Raw genomic sequence first — 23,340 nt, 5'->3', positions numbered from 1 at the left:
TGTAAATGTTGAACACATGCACATTATTGTGTTCATCAAAAAATGAATATCCTAAAGGTTTTTGGTCGGTTGCCACGAGCAGATAAAACTGTGACACGTACCCCAACACAATCAAATTACATTTACAAGATAGAAAGCATTTTCATTATTCAAACTTTCGTGAGACATTAGACTAAACTGATATACAAACACGGCTAAACACTCACGTATATTCGTCCGGTGGCGGCACCGACTAGTTTCGAGCCTAACGGGGGCCCTTCATCACTGAGTGAGCGACGGGCCGCGTCCGCGAAATAATACCAGTACCACTCATCCTGATGAAGGGCCACCGATGGGCTCGAAACTAGTCGGTGCCGCCACTGGACGAATATACGCGAGTGTTTAGCCGTGTTTATATATCAGTTTAGAAAGCATTTTCGTTTCTGTTTAATTATATAATTGCAAATGCAACTCTTCTTACCAATTTATAATCGAGAAATTTGTAAGAAGAAAAATTTATGGAATCTATGTAACAATAAATAACTTTTTTATTTACAGATAAAATTGTTTGTCCTATCTATTACATTTTTGGGCGTTTAAAATAATTAAGCCATTTATGACTAGAAGTGTTTAAATTAACCCACTGCAACGATATCTCGATCTGGGCAATAGAAAGAAAAAGTTAAGCCCACCTTTATAAATCGCATTCCTAACATTCGTCCCGGTCCCATCGGGTCACTCGTGGCACATTAAAAAAAAATATTCCATTGAAAAATGTCAGCTTATAAATATGTACCATAGACAATATTTACATTTTACTTAGTGATAAATTATTTCATTCGTTCTTACATTTTGGTACAATTTTATGATCAGATCATATGTATATATGTATAATTATAAATAAAGATAATAAATGAACATCTTCAAAAGCTTTAACAATAAAAATTATTTAAATGCGAAAACTTTTCATAACAAGATAAACAAATATAAATTAGGTATTTACCGACAATTTATAAATATTCAAACTTTCGTGAGATATTATTGTTAACTTATATAAAAAGCGACTAAAATACTCACGTATGTTCGTCCGGTGGCGACACCGACTAGTTTTGAGCCCATCGGGGGCCCTTCTGGCTTTATTTCGCGTACTCGGCCCGTCGCTCACATGTGAGCCAGTCAATACCAGTCTCACTCATAAAGGGACCTTGATGGGATCAAAACTAGTCGGTGCCGCCAACTGGACGAACATACGTTAGTGTTTTAACCATTTTTTATATAAGTTTATAATTTATAAATAATTTAAGTACAAAACACTCATCAGTTACTCGATTAATAATATTTTAATATTAAAACATTTTATCTACTTAAATCTTATTTGGCAGTAGTTGTTTTTTTTTTATTTATTTACCAAACTGATGTAAGTATCTATCAGTTTTAAGCTACCTTTCTTAATACATATGTAATAAACCGTTTTATGTATTATAACAAATTCCAACTTACGATGGTCGATTTATTTTTTCAGAACAACTGATTCTGAGAGTACTAACAACTTTATTTATTTTTTTAAGAATATACACAGATTAACATATTAAATTTGTTAAAGAAAGATCTACCTATTCTCTAATCTGATGTGATATAAACATGGGAGAATGGTAGTGATAATTTACAAGGATCGGAATGTATGTATCGTTGAAGTCTTCCAGGTCTTTAACTATAATTAAAGCTCAAAGTTAGTTGATAAAGTTCTGTCCTTCGATTTACAAACGTACAACAAAAATTCCGACGCTTGTCTTTGGCACAGTAATTTGGCACACGGTGGAGCGTTTGAATACATTTCGGTTGGCTCTCACAACGTTTAGCAAATTATACATTCTGCAAAATACAAGACAGTTTAACGGCCTAATAACAAATTAACGAGTACAATTATTTCAAATGTACTTAAATTCACTGTATCTTAGCAATACAAACAACAAAGGTGCCATTGTTACACAGACAGCGGTTATGTACAACAATCATATGTTAAAAATGCAGGACACAACGGTGTACACACTGCGCACAACATAAAAACGTCACAAATTGCGCACGCGCACGCGGTTTGCCGCTCGTAGCAAACACTACACACCTCGATGTACTTAAACAGTAAAGATTAAAGATAATATTGTCTGGGCAAAATCTCACTCCACGAACACTCGTCAATCAGTAGCGAGTCGTTAAACTAAGTATATGTATATAAATTTTGATAAAGTTAATTCGTATTTAAATATTCCATAATATAATTAATTCATCGTAAAAACACTTCAATAGTCATTCGAATATTCACAACTTTGGTTACGTGGGTAAAGCACAATACGATTAGAGTTAGGGCGCTACGCACTGTGCGCGGGGCGGGCAAGGCGCGTCCCGTGACGTCAGTAGACGGAGAGACGCGGTGGGTGAGAGTGCGAGGGCAGGGGCAGGGGAGGGAACACGCGAGGACTCTGCGAGGCGCGCGCTGCTTCCGTGGCGCGCCGTTAAATGATGCTCTCCCGGTTCCGCTCGTTCTCCTCCTGCGAGCTCAGCGAGCTTCCGCCGCAGATCTGCATCTCTATCTCTTGTAACCTGGTACAACAAAGATTTATTTCATTAAAATCTACTTAAAGCAACCATACATAATATTTGTTTTTGTTCATTATCATTATCATCTGCCTATAACGGAACACATATTCGATTAACATTAAGAATCGATTTAACTTTGGAATGGAGCACAGACCTCTGATCAACTTCCCACTGTTGTTGGCTCAGTTTGGCGGACATGGCGGCGTTCTCCGTCTCGACAGTGTAGAGGCGCTCGCGCAATCGCTTGATCTCGCACTCGAGCAGCTCATGCGAGTCAAGGAGCGCGCGCGGAGCTGCCGCGCTGCCGCCAGCCGCGCTGCTACGCACTGACGACGCGCACGATGCCACCGGCGACGCTACTCGGAGTGGGCTTACTGACGAACTGGAGGTAGAAAATGTGGGGATTACCTCAATTATATTATTTCATTAAACCCAACCGACAGCGCGCTTCGCTACTCGTTGCTTCGGGATGAGTATATTGAGAGACAATATTAATACAGAAGCTTATTGATAAAAAAGCTATGTGAAAGATGAAAATATTGTGCAGTTCACCTATAAAGCTGGTCCCGATAAGAAGGCGGGTGTGTAGTATGTAAGGGTGGCGGTAGAGGCGCGGGCGGTAGCTGCATTTCTTCTATGGGGATACGACCACTCGTCTCTACCAGACCCGGTGTTGATTGACAACGGCCCATTGCAACTAAAATATAGTAAATATTAAACATTATTTTTGAAGTGCAACTTCTTAATATTGTAAATATATTTGTACATATTTTTATATTTAAATTACCTTTCTCTAAGGGTGCTTTCTTATATTTCTCAAGTCTCTTGACGGCGATGGCTTCTAGCCGCACCCTGGCGGCGGGGTACTCCTTGAGGACGTCCCACATGTCCGTCTTGCTCAGCACGAACAGGTCCGAGTAGCCCACGGAGCGCACCGACGCTGTCCGCCGGTTGCCTGTCGACGTGTCATCCACACACTCCGTGCCAACCGGTGCTCGGCTCATACAACCCTTGCATTGTTCCAACTTCAATCATTTTATCAATACGGGTCGAATATTAAATTTTTATTGGCACACAAAGAAACTAAGATGTGCAATTTTATTTCAAAAGCCGGAACAACACATAGGTAATGGTAAAGAACGCCGATAACACCATAAAATTAAAAAGTAGGGGGAGGAATTTTTGTAGTAATAAACCAAGCTTAACTTTACCTATGAACAAGAATAAAAAATTTGAAGACAAACAATATAAGGAGGGCATCATACTCAATCTCAAAAAAAAGGAATAAAAGCAACCTCTATCAAATTATCTTTATTTGCGTAAAGATAAAGCGTTCCAGGTAGAAAAGGTAAGTAAAATAGTCTTCAAAGAATACTCTAAGCATTACTACTCATTATAATACCTATATTTCGACGATAATAAAAATTAAAAATAAATTTCCATAACTCAAGTGACAGTACGACTAAAGTCCTTAAATATAAATTTGTAAATATAACGTGTTACAATATTGTTGGGATATCATGCACCAAGAGGTCACGCCAAATATATGAAGTAATCGGGGAGGATGCAAAGCGACCGGGGACACTGCCTTCAATACAACCAAAGGAGATGGAACAATAATGCAAAACAAAACATGACTGTTAAAGCTACTAATCAGAGGAAATCTAAATTAGAAGTTATTGAAAAGAAAATAAATAAATATAACAGCTTACCATTCACTACAATGATCGATTAGTTCATGAAATGTATTTTCTACAAAGATACAACAAGCATGAAAAGGAGACTACAAAGAACGAAATAGCTTTGATAACAAAATATAAAATGTAGAAGCGCTCCTTAGGAAAATCCATAGAAAACATGTTAGCGCCGAGTCAGTGCCCACCGTGCTACTCTTGGAAGGCATTTCCATTAGTAGCAGGTGAACTGCGTCCGCGATAACAAACGGTAAGCTCGATGTCCCAGAACCTGTTGGTGGCGTCGGCCGCTCCCTCGGCCTGACTGCAGCGTCTCCTCGAAACGTTTGCGTTTGCTTTTCAAAACTTTTAAGAAAAAAATAGAGTAACAATGGCGTGGCGTCTCGGGCCGTGGCGATATTTACCAAGTTGTTTACCTGCCGTGCCCATGTTCAGAATGGAAATTTCGCCAAAATAAGAACCCGCTTTGAGTGTAGCCAACACCGTCTTTCCGTTGTCGCCTACCACCTGCAGCTTGCCCCTGTTCACTATGTACATCTCCTTCCCGACCTCGCCTGAGGACAACGCAACTTAATTTACATATTGTTCAAACTTCAATACATTACACATACTAAATCCAAAAGCTTAGTAATTTATTTTTTATTAAAAAGATAGCCTTAACTAAAATTCAATAGCCTGTATCACCTTTTCTACAAATGTAATCGCCCGGCGAGAACAGCACGGGTCGCAGTCTCAGGACAAGCTCGCACAGAAATCCCGCCTCCGTATTCTGAAAGATCTCCACCCTGCAAAATAATATAAAATTAATCAAAATGAATAATAATTCAAATAAAATTCATTTACATAAGAATTCATTATAATTACAAGATGTTGATCATTAAATTTTCCACATGAATGCAAGCCAGAGAAAATAGAAACATGGAGGCAGCCGTAAGGAAACATAAAAAAACACTGATCATATAAACGAACGCTTTTGCATAATTCATGGACGTAAAAAGCGAATGTTTCTGTTTTTAATTATACAGCACGGGATATTAAGCTTCAACTGTCATTGCCGGGCTCCATTAATTAGAGACCGCTCTGTTTAGTCTTACTAAGATCGCGTACCAAATGTACTGTCGCCGTAAACTAATAATTAGTGGATACTATATCTGCCTATCATTAACGACTTTACACTTTTTTATGTACACATTGCTTACATAACATACCGACTTATTAAATAATTCATAGTCGAATTCAATGGAAATGAGAAATTATAACAAAGTTATTAAAACATTTTTACCTTTATAAGGTAACCACAGACTTACTAAAAAACAGACTTGTCTGTATCATCAATATAAACACAGGACATTTCCAAAATAAAATCATAGGCAACAAATCACATTGTGAACAAAAAATGTATAAATATAATTTGTCATTTCCATTAAATATTAAACCAAATATATATAATACATAATACAATAAATAAAAGAAACCTAACCCTGACTGAAGAAAAAAAAATCTTGGTGAGTAGAAAATCAGTTAATTTTCTTTTGAAAATATAGAACGAATGTTTATCGACCATCACTAGACGAAATGTAATCCATTTTCCACGTTTCCACTTAAATTTTCTTTTATAAAACATGGGCCTGGTTCGAGATAAGCGCGCCGAACATTTTCCCCGGCTGCGGCACAATTTGAGAAATGTTCCCAACAGAGATGGCAACCGGCCATACTTGTCGATTACAATTACAGTCTTTTGTTAACTCAAAGAATTGAAGCCAAACAACATAAAAATACCATGTATAATGTAAAATAAATTTTAATAAAAAAAATAATAAGTGATTATTGTAGTAGTCGTATTAAATTGTAAAACTGACCACTACCACAAAAATAAGTTTAAAAAATAAAATATGTTTTTTCAACGTGGACATGGAACTTTACAATAAAGTTGTGAAAGAATCGTTATCAAAATATTTTAAAAATATTTTTTTTTCTTGCACTAAAATAAAACGAATCAATTTTTAAATTTGATCTGAAAAGTCTAATGTGTATAACTTTTGATATAAGTTATGGTAATTTCAAATCAAATTTTACTGAAAACGTAAAAAATATCTAACTTTTAATATATACATTCCATAGAGTAAGATACCAACCAAACCAAAGCTGCAAATAAAGTAAAAGAAACATACTTTTCTTTTCTTAAGCTATTCCTTAACAAATTACTTCGTTCGCCTTGTCTTTTATTCAAAACAACAGCGACAAACCATCAAAGGTAAATGTCAAATTATGAAAGGAAATGTAATAAGAGAAAATGCGAAATGTAAATATTTTTAAAAAGAGATTTCTGCGACAAAAAAAAGCAAACCTCTTCAACGTGTCAAGATGGACGTTGATGGCAATTTCCGCCTTGAGTTTGTCGGGGAGGCAGGAGACAGCCTTTTCCTCGTCGGAGCACTTCTGAGTGAGCCAAAGATAATCGAACCATTTTATCACTTTGACTTGAAGATGTGTCGGTACTCTTCTCATCCGCATGTAAGTTTTTACGCCGTCCAATTTCGCTGCAACAAAGTTTATTATAAGTTTGTAAAGGAATTGGTGTCGCTCGGGACTCCGCCGACAAGGAGATTAGAAAAAACTCAATAAGTAGCCTAAGTGGTCTTCCAGACTATGTTTTACAGCTATGCCAAATATCAGCGAGATCTATGCAGCCGTTCTGAAGATTCTTCTAACAACCATGCATCCATCCAAACATTTCCTTTTTTAATATTAGTATATTTTAGTTATTAGGACTTAATTGATAGGTCGACAGACAAAAAAATATTTAAAAAGGTCAATTATTGAAAGGCAATCAATATTTAAGTATATTTTATCGTAAAAAAAATTAAATCTTCCTTTGTTTTAATATATACTTATTGACAAATAAATTATGTATACGGTGGATGTACCTACTAGAACATCTCTATTGTATATAGGCACATAATAAAAGCCTTAGTAAAGGTGTTACTATGAAAATACGTCAAATATTTTACCCTTATTATAACATTGATTGTCGAATTCGGGCATAAGAACACCGTCGCTGAAATCGATTCAACACGGTTTGCCCATAAAGGCGAAATCTGTAGACGCCCACGATTGCTTTTTATTATTATTGCTGGGTTATTAAGTGATTTGTTGTATATAAGATACTTTTAGAACGCTTTTCAACTGTGAATTCCTTTCAAAGCAACGCTATCTTTTGTAAAGGTAATTTTCTGAACCACGTATATTGAATTAAGTTTCATGATTAATGAATTTCGTTGAAACCATTATTCGATTGGATACATAATAAATATAAATGGTTTGGTATTTTAGTAATTTATTTCATCAATACCAATTGCTTATATTATAAATGCTAAATGTTTGGATAGATGGATGTTTGTTGAAAGGTATGTTCAGAACTTTTGCATAGATTTCGCTGAAATTTTCCATAGATGTAGAACCCAACCTGGAAGAGCACATAGGCTACTAAGTTTTTTTTAATTCTCCGCAGACGAAATCGCGGGCGACAACTAGTTACACATATCAGTTAGCATTGTTATAAAGTTACGTTACAAGATCCTAACCATATTGTTAGTGATAGTTTAACATTTGTACACATAGTTTGTATTATGACAATAGGTTACGTTATATCTAGTAATCGGTGCTGAGTTAATCAATTGCACTAGCTACAATCTTGTTTCCCTATATTGCCGAATGCATTATAATTCTACACAATATCACAGTGGTAATGTGTGTACGAGTCTTGTGTACGCACGCTGTAAGCCACATGCCACGTCAAACTTGTGACAGACATGTGCAGGAAACTAAGACTTTCTAAACACACGAGCTTTCTCAAATCTTAATTAGAGATAACCACACTCAAATACATTAGATGGTCGTTAAGAAAGACCCTTAATTGGATTTAGTATGGTAAATCTACATTAAATGACTACTTTTGAATCTATTAAGTGTCTGTGAATGTGCCAAGTAGCAATTATCATTTTGATTTGTTAACAGACACAAAAGAATTAACCAAAATAAATTTGTTCAATGGACTTAGTTATAATCGTAACTTAAAAACTATAGATCCATCCATTAATATTTGACTCTACTTGTAAGGAATTAGAAGAATAAAATGATATTTTATGTTTAATAAATTATGTATACTTACGAATATGATACTGAAATCTAATTTAAAACAATATCGTAATAGTACATGGAATAAGCACAGGAGTTGCATAACGTATTTCGTTACTAAGTACAGAATTTCATGGAACACGGTGACGTCTGAATTGTAATGTTAAGTAAATCTTGCTTAATCACATCTGTCGTCGCGCGTAAATTAATTCTAGTTAAAGCGCCTTACGTCAAGTATGCTGCACTTAATATGTTCTCTGTATACCAAGATGTACAGACGTAGCATGCTGTAATGCATTTTGCTACAAACTATAACATGGTTACATTAGCGAATAATGTTCAACCGAAATAATTAATTATCTACGATAATTTTATAAAAAAAACCTTTGATTGTTTGTTTATTTGTTTACATTGAATAGGCTTAGACACTACTGAACAGATTCGAAAAGTTATTTCACTATTGGGCTATATTTATTACTGGATTTTAATTTTAATCCCGTGCAGACGAAGTCGCGATCCACTGATAGTAATTTATAATATGAACATTACATAGAAAACAGTAAATAAAAAAAAGCAAAATTGGATCAGTCACTGGGGACAAGATTTCTCTTTTATTTAATTAATAATTAATGTTTAAATTGTGAATTTAGCAACATAAATCCATATATAGCTAAAACGAATTCTGTTTTAATTTAGTTAGTAAAATATAATGGTATAAAAACATCAAACAAATAGTTCGCGTATAGTGTTTCTACAATTAATTAAACAGCGCGGCTATCAATGAACTACGTCACTGCGCGTTAATTAACGATGTAGAGTCGACAACGTGCAACACACAGATGCATAAAATGTATTCTTTTTGTATTTACTCGTGTAATTATCCCCATTTTTCATTGTTTCTTCTTTAAATGTGACAAACGAGCGCTAACACAGACTTTACTTATGCTCGTAACCAAAAAAACTGTTAGATGCTTGTAAAAAAAATATTTTAGGGTTAAGAAAGCGTAGTGATTAAATTCAAAGAGGATTATTTCCAGTTGCGCTTATGCTTAAGTATCTTATAACACCTTAATAAGTTACTTGAGGAGCTTCTATTGGTGATTAAAACTGTACCAATTTAGAACACCTGTTTAATTTAAAAGCAAATATTCAAACAAGTCTAGGCTTACACAATATTTGTAAAACAATTTTCAAAGCAGTAAAATTTAAGGAACAGCACTGCGTGAGTTTAATCCACGCTATCTTAGTGGTACAAGTAATTTCCCCGCATCTGGCAACTGAACATTATTATTGCAGACATTTCGAGTAATTTAATTTCACTTCCAGTTGAGCCTAGCTCCGCACAACTTGCAGCCAGTGGGAGAGCCTGTCGGAAATAAGCCGTGTAAAAATGCGCAGATTCACTGTACACATTTGTACATTATAGTATAAGCTATCAAATAAATTTCCGTGACATTATAATTCTAAGTGACATCAAAAATCGGTCATTACTAAGAACAGATTTATGGTTGGTTTCTCCGACGAAAATCCCTGTATAAAACATATCGTCATCACCCTACTAGTTGTAGTAGTTTTCGTAACTTCGAAATAACGACGTATTTAGATACCAAACGTGGACTGACTTTTTTCTCTGTAAAATAGAGTGATGATCATAGATATTTATTATAAGGTTAAATAAGATCTTGTATAAACATATATTGTTTATGTTTCCACGGTATGAAGTCGAGGGCGGGATTCTTGCACCATACACAAACAGAGTGGCATCGTGGCCTACGGGCATAATATAAAATTCTACGAGCGACATGACTTTGTACGTACAAAGCCGGTACGAGTAACCGAGTTGATTGCGTAGCTACAACACAACTCGTCCAACAATTTGAATATAAACTAGGTGGTTACTGGCCGGCCGGTTGATCCACGCCATGTTTACCCTGGCTGTGTTTCTCACAATATCTCTTCACGGTAGTACATTCGATGCATCACCTGGCAATCATTCGATACAGCATTGATTATCATAATAAATTACATTCTGACTATCTATTTTCTGTCTAGTCTAGTCAACAACCCGTCTTGGCCAACGTGATTTGACTATGGCCTAGTCACCCTCAACTTAGGGTAGGCTCCGTGCCCCTTTTTTTCAGAGAGGAATGCTTTATGCATACTCCGCGCCCCGGGGGTACGCGGTAGTTATGTGGGATTCTTCTTCTTTCGATGGGAAGCATACCCACTAAGGCCCTCTGTTCCTCAGGCTCCGTGCCTCTTAGTGGGGACGTATTGTGAGCTGATGATGTATGTATTTTCTATCTGATGATACATCACGAAGCTATTCTGTAGTGCAGTGTACATTATCGTTATAGATAAATAAGTGAACTTATGTTTCCAAACGTTTCAAACCGAATTTCTTAAATAATATGTTAAATTAAAAGCATTTTGAAAACCGAAAATAGATAAATCACTCTAATAGAAGTAAACAGGGATTAGAAACGTTGCCCTCAAGGCTCTTATCTGAGAGAGGATAAGCCTCTCAAAGATATACTCTTTCTAAAAAATGGCCAAAAATTTCTGAAAAATTGTCCTCTATGACAATCTATCCAGAGTCTATTTCGTCCTAATTAGTTGTAAATATGTTGTAGTTTCAACCAAACTTACATAAAAATAAATATCAAACAACATAAATAATATAACTATATTATAATCAACTTATTAAAACTATGCTTCCTGATACAAGTTTAAATAAATAATAAGCAAGTATCGAGATCTCTGTAGTTATAATTTTCGGGTTCTAAATTCCAATAGGAATACTAACAGACGACTGTCGCAAAACTTTTAATTGGTAGCTCAAGTATTCCTCTATCTCGAGACTTTGACGCAACGACATTGTCAGAGTAAATAAAATAAACTTGTAACGACTTGAAATAATACCAATAAGTGAGACGGAATTTATTTTTAATAATCTTCTAAGAAGGAAATTGAATGTAATAAATTTCTAAGGCTCTTCATCATAATTTCATTTCACTCTGAGAATTATATGATTCAATCAAAGTTCTAAGGCGATATTAAAAATTGTGAAGCCATTGAAAACCGTACCATAAATGTAAACCCATAAGTTTAATTTCGCACGAGAATCATAGCATAAGGAAGAATGCAGTTGACACGGCCGTTATTTGCAGCAGTGGGCAGGTCTGACATGACATTGTCAACAGTTCGTTGTGGTGATGACGGCTGGGGGCTAGCTGCTGGTGGCGTCGGGTGCGAGTGGATCAATTATTGTCGAATTGTTGGGGTCGGGGCGCGGCGTGGAGCGGATCGATGAGGCGCGCGGGGCCCTCTGCCGGCCGGGCGCGGTGCGGCGCCCGACTTTCGCCGAGCTATTTATAACATTCAAGCCGGTGACCCATTTCGCTGCAGCGCCGGCGAGGAAGGTCACGGATTCAGCCGGCTCTGCTCTGCCGTCACGGCGCCATTGTCTTTTCAACCGTGCTGCAGTGCTAATTAAAGTTGTTGACACTCCGCCGGCTCTTTCTGCCTTCATAATACTAGTCTTGTCCTTTTTCCGAAAAGATCATAATGGTGATGCATATTTGTGTAGTTTAGTGCTTTAAATTTTCACTTGTATAATGCCATTGTTCTTTATGTTGTTGTGATTTTTTTAAATATCGCAACTTTACTTTTAAACAGAGTCTTACTGGAAATCGATAGTTGTCTACTGTCATATCAAAATCGTAACAAAACTCAGTTTTAATTATCTTTTGCATATCCTATTGGCAGTTTACAATAATCAAAAGGTTTACTCGAACCGATGACCTTATATTTCAGTCACAGTCCCTATCCTGTTGGCTAATTGTTATTCAGCATTCGTATTGTTGAGGCAGTGGATTTCCATTGAAGTGGGGACGCGACGGGACAGGGGACGGGACGGACATGTCACGTCGCGGCACGTGTTAGCACGTGCACCTGCTTAGCGGCTTAATGTGAACACGCCTCGCTGTGAACACTCACCGGTAATGGACGGACTTTTTAAGCTGCGCGCTAAAGATAACATTGTACGTTGTTTACATAAACCACGACATGTTTAACATAAAATTAACCTCTATTAAAAGGCGGAAATTTAATAAATAAAATTATATATATTTTAAAGTATCATTTAGCAAAGACCTAAGAAAAAGACGACGGTTAAAGCGGTTCACAAAAGAAATCTGTAATTGAAAATATGACTACGACGAAATAATGTAAATTGAAAATACTACGGTTTTAAGCTTGACTTACGACGGAACCCAAGTGTGGATCCTTTATACATTTTTATTACATTCTGAAGGAGCAAGAATTTAAAAAAAATATCGATCACCCTCAACATTGTGTTCTCCGATAGCTATTACAAACCTTTTAATCCACTTACTTCTGATTAGATCAGAAGAAAGTGAATTAAAAGTGTAAATGGATCTGTAAAAAGATAGATCGATTATTGTGTATGCATTAACAAAAAATAAGTTATTCTTACCTTGAAACTCTTTCCTGGCGGTGCTGACAGATGTAACGATGTTGGCCACATGCCCCAGCACAGTCGCGAACAGAAGTAACCCAAACAGCAACTGCGCGATTACAAACACGTACTCGCCTTTACTACGCGGCCGCGGTAGGTCTCCTGCGTAAATGAAACTTTATGAGACTTGACATATCTCACTAATATTATAAATACGAATGTTTGGATGTAATGATAGATGTTGATGGATTTGTTCGAAGGTATCTGCAGAACGGCTCAACGGATATCTAAGAAATTTGGCATACATATGTAGGCTCCTGATTATTTTTTTTTATTCTGCATGGGCATAGTTGCGGGTGACATCTAGTATTAAAAGCAAAAGATGATATAATAAACTTTAAAACCCGACAATATTCGTCTAGTAGTTTTTCAGTCAAATCACGATGGAACGAAAGGTATATACGAGTACATATCCCAAAAACTATGAACATAAGTATATACATCACTTATATTAATTGACTAAAAATTATATTGTGTAGATATGATAAAAATGGAGGTACGGACTTTCATACCAATACCGGAAATCAATGCTACCAGAAGAATGAAATTTCTTTACCATACGGAATACATCGAATTACACAAGTTGTAATGTACAAAATCTTAATTAAATAACATATTACATAATAACATAATATATCATACACAAAATAAAGGTTACACAACACAATAATTACACGGTCACAATATAACGGTCACTTCGCTATTTCAGCGATTTCAGGTGGCCGCTATATATATATGTGTGTACAATAGAAACAAATCTATGAGATTGTGAACAACGTAAAGTGAAAACTGTATAGATTTTGCAATATCATTATAAATTCATTCAAAATTAATTACTCTGTGATTAACCTAAATGGAATTTTTGATGTTAATCGATTTATTTGTTAACAAAGCTTTTCAATATAGGCCTGTTAAAATGTCGACTGTATAAACTACAACCTTGGATACCGTTTATATTGTGTACATAGAGGATGTTACATAATACGAATCGTAATTATGACTTAGAAACACAACTACACAATAGAGTGCTGATAAAATTAACAAATATAACATTACATATTACATATTGTTTAGTACTTTAATACATTAGTCAATACGTCCTATATACAAATAACATTAGAACAAAAAAAATCAAAATATCCGACAATGGTGGAATTTAATGGAAACGTTTAAAATTTTAACAACTTGAATTTTAAACACCCTGTAATTTAAGCAGCAGGTAAATTATGCGAAGCGGCAATGGCGCAGGGCTCTGTGGAATTTATTTCGAAACGATACAATTCAAATATTTAACTTAAAATGGAATCAAGTCGTAAATTGCATTAATAATACATGAATATTAAATAACTGTTGAAAACTGAATTTAATCCAGTACTTATTATAAATATATTTTATTACTTAATTTTAATACTACGGAAAATTCAGTGCGTGATAAAATTTATCATAATATTATATTTTTTCTTAATCATTTTAAATTAACGGTCGACTTAATTAAATAGAAGCTTTGGCCATAGCAGTTACAATCATTGCAATGCACATTGCTGTGATAAACACTTAGCTAAGAAACAGATTGGAATCAAATTAAATCAATAAAAAAACCCCTTCGTTCTTTTTACTAAAACCCTTTAGTAAAAAGATAACGAAGTACAAATTGTAATAAGCAAAATAATTAAAAGTGCGAAAACGGAACGATGAACGGCTAATTAAAAATTTTAAAACGTCAATTCAGCTTTAACGAGGGGCTTTTCAAATTCACAAACGAAACGACCTATAAAAAGATAGCTTGGGATGAAAAAGATTGTTTTGCCTCGCGTCCCCTTGAAACTCGTAAAGCTATCGAGATAGTGAACACAGATGTGAATTCACGTAACACGAGTGACCTTTGATGTCCATGACCGATGACATTTACGAACTTACCCTGGATATTGACCCCATTAACTTATATTACACAACGGCCATTCATCATACTTCTATTTGCGTCCAACTGTTCAAAAACTATAACACTTTTACGTCGATTATAATGAAACTAAACACATAACTTTTTAAAAAAAATTCATTTACTTTATCGGTAGTTAAGTAATCAATAGCCCAATAAATTTTTAGATGCTATTAGCAATAAGAAATGGAAAAATTCACTTTACTAATAAGTAAAACAGGCCCCTACTTTGTTTAGCCTGTTTCACTCGTTAAGTGATTAGGTTCTAGGAGATCCCGGGATCCTCTTTTATTGTACTTGAAGTTGATCGAGGGGTTTTAGTTGGGTCAAATCCCACATAACCCTGTCTTTCTCCCAAAAGGCAGGGTATATTTCGAAAATTACAAAGAAAAGTGCTGGATAACTAACAAGTATTATAAATCAACAGACACAATACTTCCTCAAAATCCTTAAATAGTTTGCGTTTTACAGATTTTTTGGCAATTTTAAAACGCCAATGAAGACATTATTTAACAATTAAGTTTTAAGTAGCTTATGTAGCAATGACTAGCAAAATAAATAATAGAAGTAATTTAAAAAAAAAGTATGTACATATAAAGAAAGTTAACAAAATTCATGCTCAACTTCATGTTTATAAGATTCAAATACTTGCTATGTTTAAGACAAATTCATAGAGAAACTTTGTTGTAACTGAAATGTAGTATGCAAAAGCTCGCGAAGCGTGGTTGTCCAATAGGCTAAACGATTAGGAAGTCCAAACAGCGCGGCCGGACGGCTTGATGTTGGTCCGCTTTTAATGCATTTCCCGGACATTTCCGGGCATCGGGAAGCAAGCTAAGAAGTTACTCTTACTGGCCGTAATATAGCAAAATGTTTATATTTTGCTATCGATTTATCTTCCATCGCTTTTATGTAAATAAATATATTAAGTTAACCTAATTTACAATTAGGCTACAATTTGTATAAAAATTTATTGTGACATAAAAAATTAGATTTTAATTAAAACACCTATTGGATTTCCTCGCGTGCTCATGAATACGTCTGACTTTTTACCGACTTCAAAAAGGTGGAGGTTTTCAATGTTCAATGTATGTTTTTAATTATAAGTTATCCCTTGGAGAAAAATAAGGAAAATGAGAAATAACATGTTAAGAATTTAGTCCGACAGAAATAAAGGCAGTACAAAGAGCTTCGTAACATTCAAATTTTTTATCCGAACTTATTATTCGTAATTATTATTCGTAATACAAATACTCCTAAAATTCTGTTTAAATATTGTGATATTTGCGACTTTCCTTGTGTTAATGAACTCTTATACGAGTTTCTACTGTCGTTACACCTGTATGTAAACAGTATTGTCATTTCTCTCATCATCTTTCATTAAATAGAGAACACGTTCTTTACAGTTGTTCGACAGATGAAATTCACATTTAAACAAACGAGTGTGTTGTTTCATAATATACCACATACAGTACGATTCAATTCATTGGAGCGTAACATTATAATTGCAGTGCGAGATAAAAGCTCGTTGAAGCGATAAACAAATAATATGCAATTTCTTGTTATCCCGCAACAGCGCGCAGTTTGTCTCTCCCACTCCCACTCTCACTCCGGCAACGTACAAGATTAATATCGAGGGAAATACAGATCATGCTTCCCTTGTTACGTCTGCATGAATGATATGTCTACAATTTACCTTCATGTTATAACGTCAACAATTTACGATCTATTTTTCAAACGTAGATTCCAGAACGTGTAAGTGAAATAATCTATATTTTTTTAATTTATAATTAATTTTCATTTATAACTTTTTCATAAAATGTAATGTCAAATCGGTCATCAAAATTGAATTTAATAATTTGTACCAAAAGGTTTTTCAATCGAGAACAATATTGGTTATCGATAATATACCAAATGTTGCGACACAAAGCTCGTGCGAAAGATAGAAAAAACTATCACCTCACTTTAAACAAACAATAAAATTACGTATTAGTTATATTCATATGAAATTAGTAATCGGAAGTTATAATTTACTACGTAACAAAGGAAGCACGTGAAGATATAATTTAAACATAACTCATTTCGTGGAATAGGGGATATTAGAAGTAGCTCTTGCTGCTCGTAGGTCGCACAAAGGGAAGAAAGTGGGCGTCGGAAGACAGATCGCCTCTCAAAAGGTGATGGCGGCGGGTTCGAAAAACACACATTCAATCTTGCTAGAACGCATTTTTATAATGGATATATCAACTCTGATGTACGCTTAAGCATTTACTTATATAAGGAAAATATAGAAAGTGTTTTTGTAACTGAATTTCCGCAATTTTTGCTACAAATTTCAAGTTCAAATTGATATGTTTACTTTTAGTACTATAGAACTTATATTGTTATCCTAAATAGTTTATTTGATATAGTATAAATTGTTAGCTTTTGTCTTAGTTTAAATAAATATTAATTTTAGAACCATATTGCGTAGTATTAATAATATGAATTGTTGCTTAGTTTTTAGTGATAAAGGATTCATTTCCACTCTTAATAACAGTAAGTAAGAGAAAAAAATATTAAGTTTCTTTCGTATCTTCTGACTTCTTCATTTCATGTACGATTTAATAAGCGCTTATGAAAATGTGCCATTAAGAATTATTGAGGGCGTTACATTTGGCAAGCTTGCTTCCTCAACCGATCACGGTTAAGCGCGTGGCAACACCTTTTTATCATACCCATAAAGGGCATTATCTGTCGTTAGTATTACGTGAGTCACTTACATATCACCATATAAACTGAATAATGGATATTCCAATTTGTTAAATACATACAAGCAAATATTGACAACATACATATATATATATTAAAAATTATATACATACATGTAAGTATTAGTAGTATTTTATAAGTTGTAATAAAATTCGTATCGTTGACAAATATTCATTAGGGAATGAAAATACATTGTCTTTTATCCGGGACAAAGTAGCGTAAGGGAATAACTTTGCTGTACATATAGATCCCAAGAAAATGAAATTATCATTACACAAAGAAATAAATTGTACTGTCTCGAGATCGCAGTACACGGGAAGTCGATCAATCTCGGTCCTCCTATAGCTCGGTATTACGAAACAATACCGCAATGGGAAAATTTAAAGATATATCTTCCGATTTAGAGCTGGCGGTTTGATACTCTAGATTTATGTTAAGCCACCAATCCCTTTCAAAATTGTATTCCTTATTGAATTGAAGAAACAATAGTAATTGAAATAAACTGTTTGTTATTATATATTTTGATAAACATTTTATATTAAAATATCATAATAACCAGTACTTTGAATAAACGTTAACATTACGTGTTTTAAAATTAAATTATGAATTATAAATATTTCAAGCTATATTATGTTGAAAATATTTTCTACAAACAATTTAAATAGCAAATGAGTTTTCTGAAACGAACTGATTACCTATAACAAACAATTTTACTAATTTAAGTTTATAACATAAATGTGAATGTTTAAATGGATGGATGGATGTTTGTTTGAAGGTATCTCCAGAAAGGCTGCATGGATCTCTTTGAAATTTGGCATAAATGTAGAAAATAGACTGGAAGAACACAAAGGCTACTTTTTTTTAATCCGCGCGGACAGAGTCGCGTCAACAGCTTGATATAATAATTTAATGCATATAATAATTTCTTCACCGATTAAAAAAGAATGAATAATAGTTCGTATTTGTATCGGTTACTAAACAATCTCAACACGAACAGAACCCTTCCTATTGTAATATCTGTACTCTATTAAGTTTCCTTTCATCCCTCGCCTCTTCGCATATTGAACTGATTGTACGATTTCTTTCCTTAACACCAACAACGCAACGACCCAATCGATACACTATCCCTTATACTTTTCTCTTTCGCGTACATATTATATGTTGTTTCAATATAAACATGCGATCGCCAAGCATTATTACAGACTATTTCATATTTATTATACGCAAATAATGGCATATAAAGGACTTATTAACACATAATAAAATAGAATAGCGAATGTTTCTTTTTAATATGTAATTATTATTCGGCAATTTAGCACATTACAAATAAGCGCATATGTTTTTAATGTTCGCATAAACTCAAAATACAGAGTAACTGTAATAATCCAAAAAATACATGCACTGTTTACGTAAACACGTGCTTTAAGCCTTTGACGGCCAGACTGATATAACGATATCAACATGGTTATAAAGGAGTTTGTTCTACCCTTAAATGTGTATTATAAAAACTGCTATCAGCACTTAATTATTTTTTTTTGTCAAGATCGCGTTTCGGAAGAATACGTATAATCATAATTACTGATAATGTCTAACATCAATGTAATTAATGTAATTGAAACACTGCTTAAGATTTTATAGTAAGGTGATATACATCTGATTAAAATTCTGTACGCGGTGTAATGTAAACGTTTAAATGTCCATTAATGTGAAGTAATACGGGAGGCAGTAAAGTAACACTGTTTGCTCACACTACAGTTTCACTTAGCGCCAGTTCCTTGCAAACCCCACATTCATGTTAAGCTAACATTACTTTCGTATTTTATTGAAAACGTTTAAATCAATTAATGTAATTCAAAACTAAAAAAATACATTTATATTCGTCTTTAAACAGTCATAAATTAAAAGAGAAATTACAGCCGAATTATTATCCAATAAAGGTATGTTTATTCGGAAACCATAATCTAATTTTCACTTTACAGCATACAAAAGTTAACACATAAATTTGAAATCGCAAACAAAATTAAAACCGTTCCAAATATTTACAATACATTACAAAAGCACGCTCAATGCTGTGTCGGCGGACGTGCGCTAAGCACTTTATTTGTACTGTATTAGCAATATAAATAAGCGGTATCTTTCCTGCAATTATCTACCCTATTTACGGACGGGAAATGTCGACCTCCGGGAGATCCCGCCCGCATCGAGAGGGGGCGCTACTCACGCAGTTTATTATTAATTCTGCTAATCATTGTAAGCCAGCAACTTTACCTGCGATCTAATTAACGATGGTAATATCTTCGCAGTCGGCTCACGTTGCTCTGTGTCGCATTTACTGCGTCGGAATCACAATTTACTACTTACTTAACTTACTTTTACGTTGCTTTATGGCACTTTTATTTATTAACACTCACTACATCTTTTTTATACCTACTTTAGTTATTTATAGAATTACTTAACCGCATTTTCTCTTATGGAACTATCGTTCTACATTTGAAGAGAGCAGAGAATGCTTATTTTGTTTATTTCATCACTCGAGGTGCGATACGTTTTTGTTTTCGTGTCGTTTTTTTACAAAAACGGGTACAGGTACACCTGGCCCTTAAAAGGTTAGAAATTACGTGGCATTATTTCCTCCAATATCAAGTTTCATCTGGAAATCTAGACAACTGAAGATCTATATCGTGAGACTCGGCAAGGGCTTTTCGATAAACAAGTTACAACATTATAGCTACTTGACGACGATAAAACTCGTTCCAAGTATCTCTACTAACATTTTACGCTCTTTTAAATTTCATTTGCATAATGAGAGCTTGTTAAATCTCTTGCTCCATAATAAGTTGAAAGATCAGACTCCTCAATGTTTATTATTCTGAGAAAAAATGGAGGAATTTTTACAACAACTTCTTATGCAACTTAAAAAATATTTTTCTCGCTATTTTATTACCAACATGTTTACTAGTCGGCATTTAATTTGGCACGTCAGGAACACGATAACTCTTCTTTCCGACGTGTCAACTCAAGTACTACCACGTTATTATTTTTTATTAAAATATATATATACTTATCAGGTTATACGTGAGAGATCCTTAACCTTTTTGGGTCAAAATTAACATAAAACGTTAAATGTAATTATAATGAAATGCTGTCACGGCGACGTTTATCGCGAATTTAGATGAATATATTACATTATAATGTACGGTGTGGCACAATCTGTGCTATCACACTTAACAGCCGAGCTCGCTAACGACAGATCCTCTACGAAATAATAGCAATTTCCACAAGCACACAATTTTCAGGTCGAATGAAAAGCGTACGATGTAATACATTTTCGTAGCGCTTCTTCTAATGATGAATCTTATATAATACGTTTTGTTTATATCCGTGTTCATGAGCTTTTAATTATTCATACTTAATCTACGATCATTTTTAGTTCCGTTAAAAAAAGATTTTTTTACATTAAATACAATGAAAACAAACAAAAGATATTTTATAAACAAAAAATCTAATGAGGCCATTATTTCCCTTCTTTCATTTACCATTTTCTATTTATTTTTATTTCACTTTTATTACATAATAATAAATTTATTAAATTCGAAATTAATCATAGCTCGTATGTACTTTCGCAATCATTCGAATACGGCAGTAGATTTCTCAGCGGAATTCGAACACAGTGAATGTATATCGTGATACATTTGAGGTTAACTTGTTGCCGTATACCCAACAATTTTTTTTTCGTTTTTAAAAAATACAAAAAGAAAAGAGAAAAATTATATAAATATTTGTTACATAATTTAGGTCATAAACCAAAGTCACCTGTACTCTAAAACACGAATGTGTAAAGGTAAATTCCGGGTCCCTGCATTGTGGAAGGGTTCACATTGTTAGGGATAAAACCAACATTTGCCTATAATACATGTTGGAAGTAACCCAGAATTTATAATAAGCCAACATATTTTCACTGGCGATACGGTTAATATAAATACAGTGAAATGAAGTATAAATATGTCAACTTACCTATTGTCGTCAGCGCCAACGTACACCAGTAATAACTCTGAAGATATTGTTTCACCACGTCCGCTGACTCAGTATCATGATACACCCAGTTTTTACTACCGAACCCATTGTTTTTATATATTATATGGTACAAGCACCCGTTCCAATGAAATATCACTAATAAATAATGAATTAAACTGGTCGATCTAAATAGATTAGGATAGTTCGTATGTCGTTCCGTGCGGTCCATGAACGCCCAGAAGCGGTATATTTTAACGAGCCGGAACGACCGCAGGATAGAGTTGAACCCGATGGACAAGTATAGAAAGTCCAGTGGTAACAGGCACAGGCAGTCGATGTAGAACGTCGTTGAGTTCATGTAGTGCGCCCGCAACTTGGCCGCGTCCGTCTGCAGCACGCCGTCCTCTAAGTACCCCGTACGGAAATGAAACAGGATGTCCGCCAGATAAAGAAAATCCGAAAAGTAATCCAAACAGAACCACACTATTAACGTTTCACCTGAAACAAAAAAAAATCAAGATTCTTGAACTCAAAACATACATAAAAACAACAATTTGTTTCTTTTGGACAAGCAAATTAAAAGTTTTCAGCCACCTTAGATAATTTATGGCTTAAATAAAATGTTTTTCCCCAGAAATCTCAGGAACAATGTTTTTGTAATACGAGTTTAAAAATATCCTCAAAGATTACTCGTTCGCGGAAATATGCGGCTTATAAAAATGTTAAAACAATTGAAGCCTCAAGGATGAAACATTGGAGCGGATCTTACGAAGTATTACTTTGTCTTTGGCTTCAGACATTTAACTCAGAAAAGCTATTTAGGTAAGTAATTTAATTCTCAGCGGAACGAGTTGAGAACTATGCGCAGTGTGCGCTAGCTCGTTGCAGCCCGATCGCTGCCACTAATCTAGGTTGCTATTTTAAGTAGATACGTATTTTGTGTAAGAATGAGACTTAAAATTGGAAATATATCTGCCTTAAGTTTCCTTCAAAACCTTGCATTGGCAAGAAAAGATATTCTAAATAATTACAATGATACAGTCAACTGACCAACCAAATAGGTAAACTCTACTATGTTCAAATTTCATTCTCTGGCTCAATAAGGAATTTGATGAAAATGGAAGCAATAAATTCAATCAATTTATTCTAGACTGGATTGTAGTGATACGTACCATTGATCTCTTGAAAGGCGAACCTATACACTATGACCCACAGGTTGTAGAGGAAGGCGAGGGAGACCACCATGGACCAGTAGTAGCAGAGGCGGCCCGCGGGGTCGAACACGAAAGACCAGTGTGGACCGGCGCGTAGCCGCCCACTCGCGTACGTCGACCGCCTCCGCAGGCCTCCTCTGCTCCCGCTGCACAAAGTAGCAAAAACAACAAACTTATAAACAAACAATACCAGCACTCCAAACTTTTCGTATGCATTGAATTTAATCTACAGTAGTTTTGTTAATCTGCTTTCTGACTCATAGTGCGCTTTATAACGAACTTACTTGTGCTAATTTAAATACACAACTTTTAAATAGACGCTGTTTATGCACTAAACATATTATTTAGTGCGAGAAAGTTCTAAATTATGAATCGGGCGAAAGCATAAACTGTCTGTTTCATATTTACAATTTAGCATTGTTTTCTAGCGGCACAATGAAACTTTTTTAACATTAAAATAACAAATTATGTACGATTATG

At 34.6% G+C, this 23,340-nt stretch overlaps 1 protein-coding gene across 2 annotated transcripts; it reads right to left on the bottom strand.

Moving 5' to 3' along the window:
* Nucleotides 1-1,036: 1,036 nt before the first annotated feature.
* Nucleotides 1,037-22,981, bottom strand: LOC106117512 (cyclic nucleotide-gated cation channel alpha-3). 2 transcript variants are annotated; one of them, XM_013311861.1, is made up of 10 exons: nucleotides 22,819-22,981; nucleotides 21,647-22,144; nucleotides 12,904-13,047; nucleotides 6,616-6,808; nucleotides 4,953-5,053; nucleotides 4,673-4,822; nucleotides 3,362-3,514; nucleotides 3,127-3,271; nucleotides 2,729-2,956; nucleotides 1,037-2,577 (listed from the first exon to the last, which is right to left on the bottom strand). In XM_013311861.1, exons 1-10 carry the CDS (start codon nucleotides 22,889-22,891, stop codon nucleotides 2,490-2,492), a joined length of 1,773 nt encoding a protein of 590 aa, XP_013167315.1. In that variant the 5' UTR covers nucleotides 22,892-22,981; the 3' UTR covers nucleotides 1,037-2,489. The 2 variants fall into 2 exon arrangements, with proteins under 2 accessions (XP_013167315.1, XP_013167316.1); XM_013311862.1 differs by having other exon boundaries at nucleotides 4,685-4,822.
* Nucleotides 22,982-23,340: the final 359 nt, after the last annotated feature.

The sequence above is a fragment of the Papilio xuthus genome, unplaced genomic scaffold, assembly GCF_000836235.2.
Source record: "Papilio xuthus unplaced genomic scaffold, Pxut_1.1 DF827680.1, whole genome shotgun sequence".
In the NCBI taxonomy this organism is placed as follows: Eukaryota; Metazoa; Arthropoda; class Insecta; order Lepidoptera; family Papilionidae; genus Papilio; species Papilio xuthus.
Note: the sequence above shows the minus strand (reverse complement) of the source record. Positions and strands in the feature narration are given on the sequence as shown.

Excerpts from the sequence above, each read along its gene's own strand:
- LOC106117512 (XM_013311861.1), bottom strand. The coding sequence starts at position 22,891 with ATGGTGGTCTCCCTCGCCTTCCTCTACAACCTGTGGGTCATAGTGTAT. Across the intron at positions 3,515-4,672 it reads CACGGCAGGTAAACAACTTG|CGTCGGTGCGCTCCGTGGGC; the intron begins GTAAATATCGCC and ends ACCGGCGGACAG. Across the intron at positions 3,272-3,361 it reads GAAAGCACCCTTAGAGAAAG|TTGCAATGGGCCGTTGTCAA; the intron begins GTAATTTAAATA and ends ACTATATTTTAG.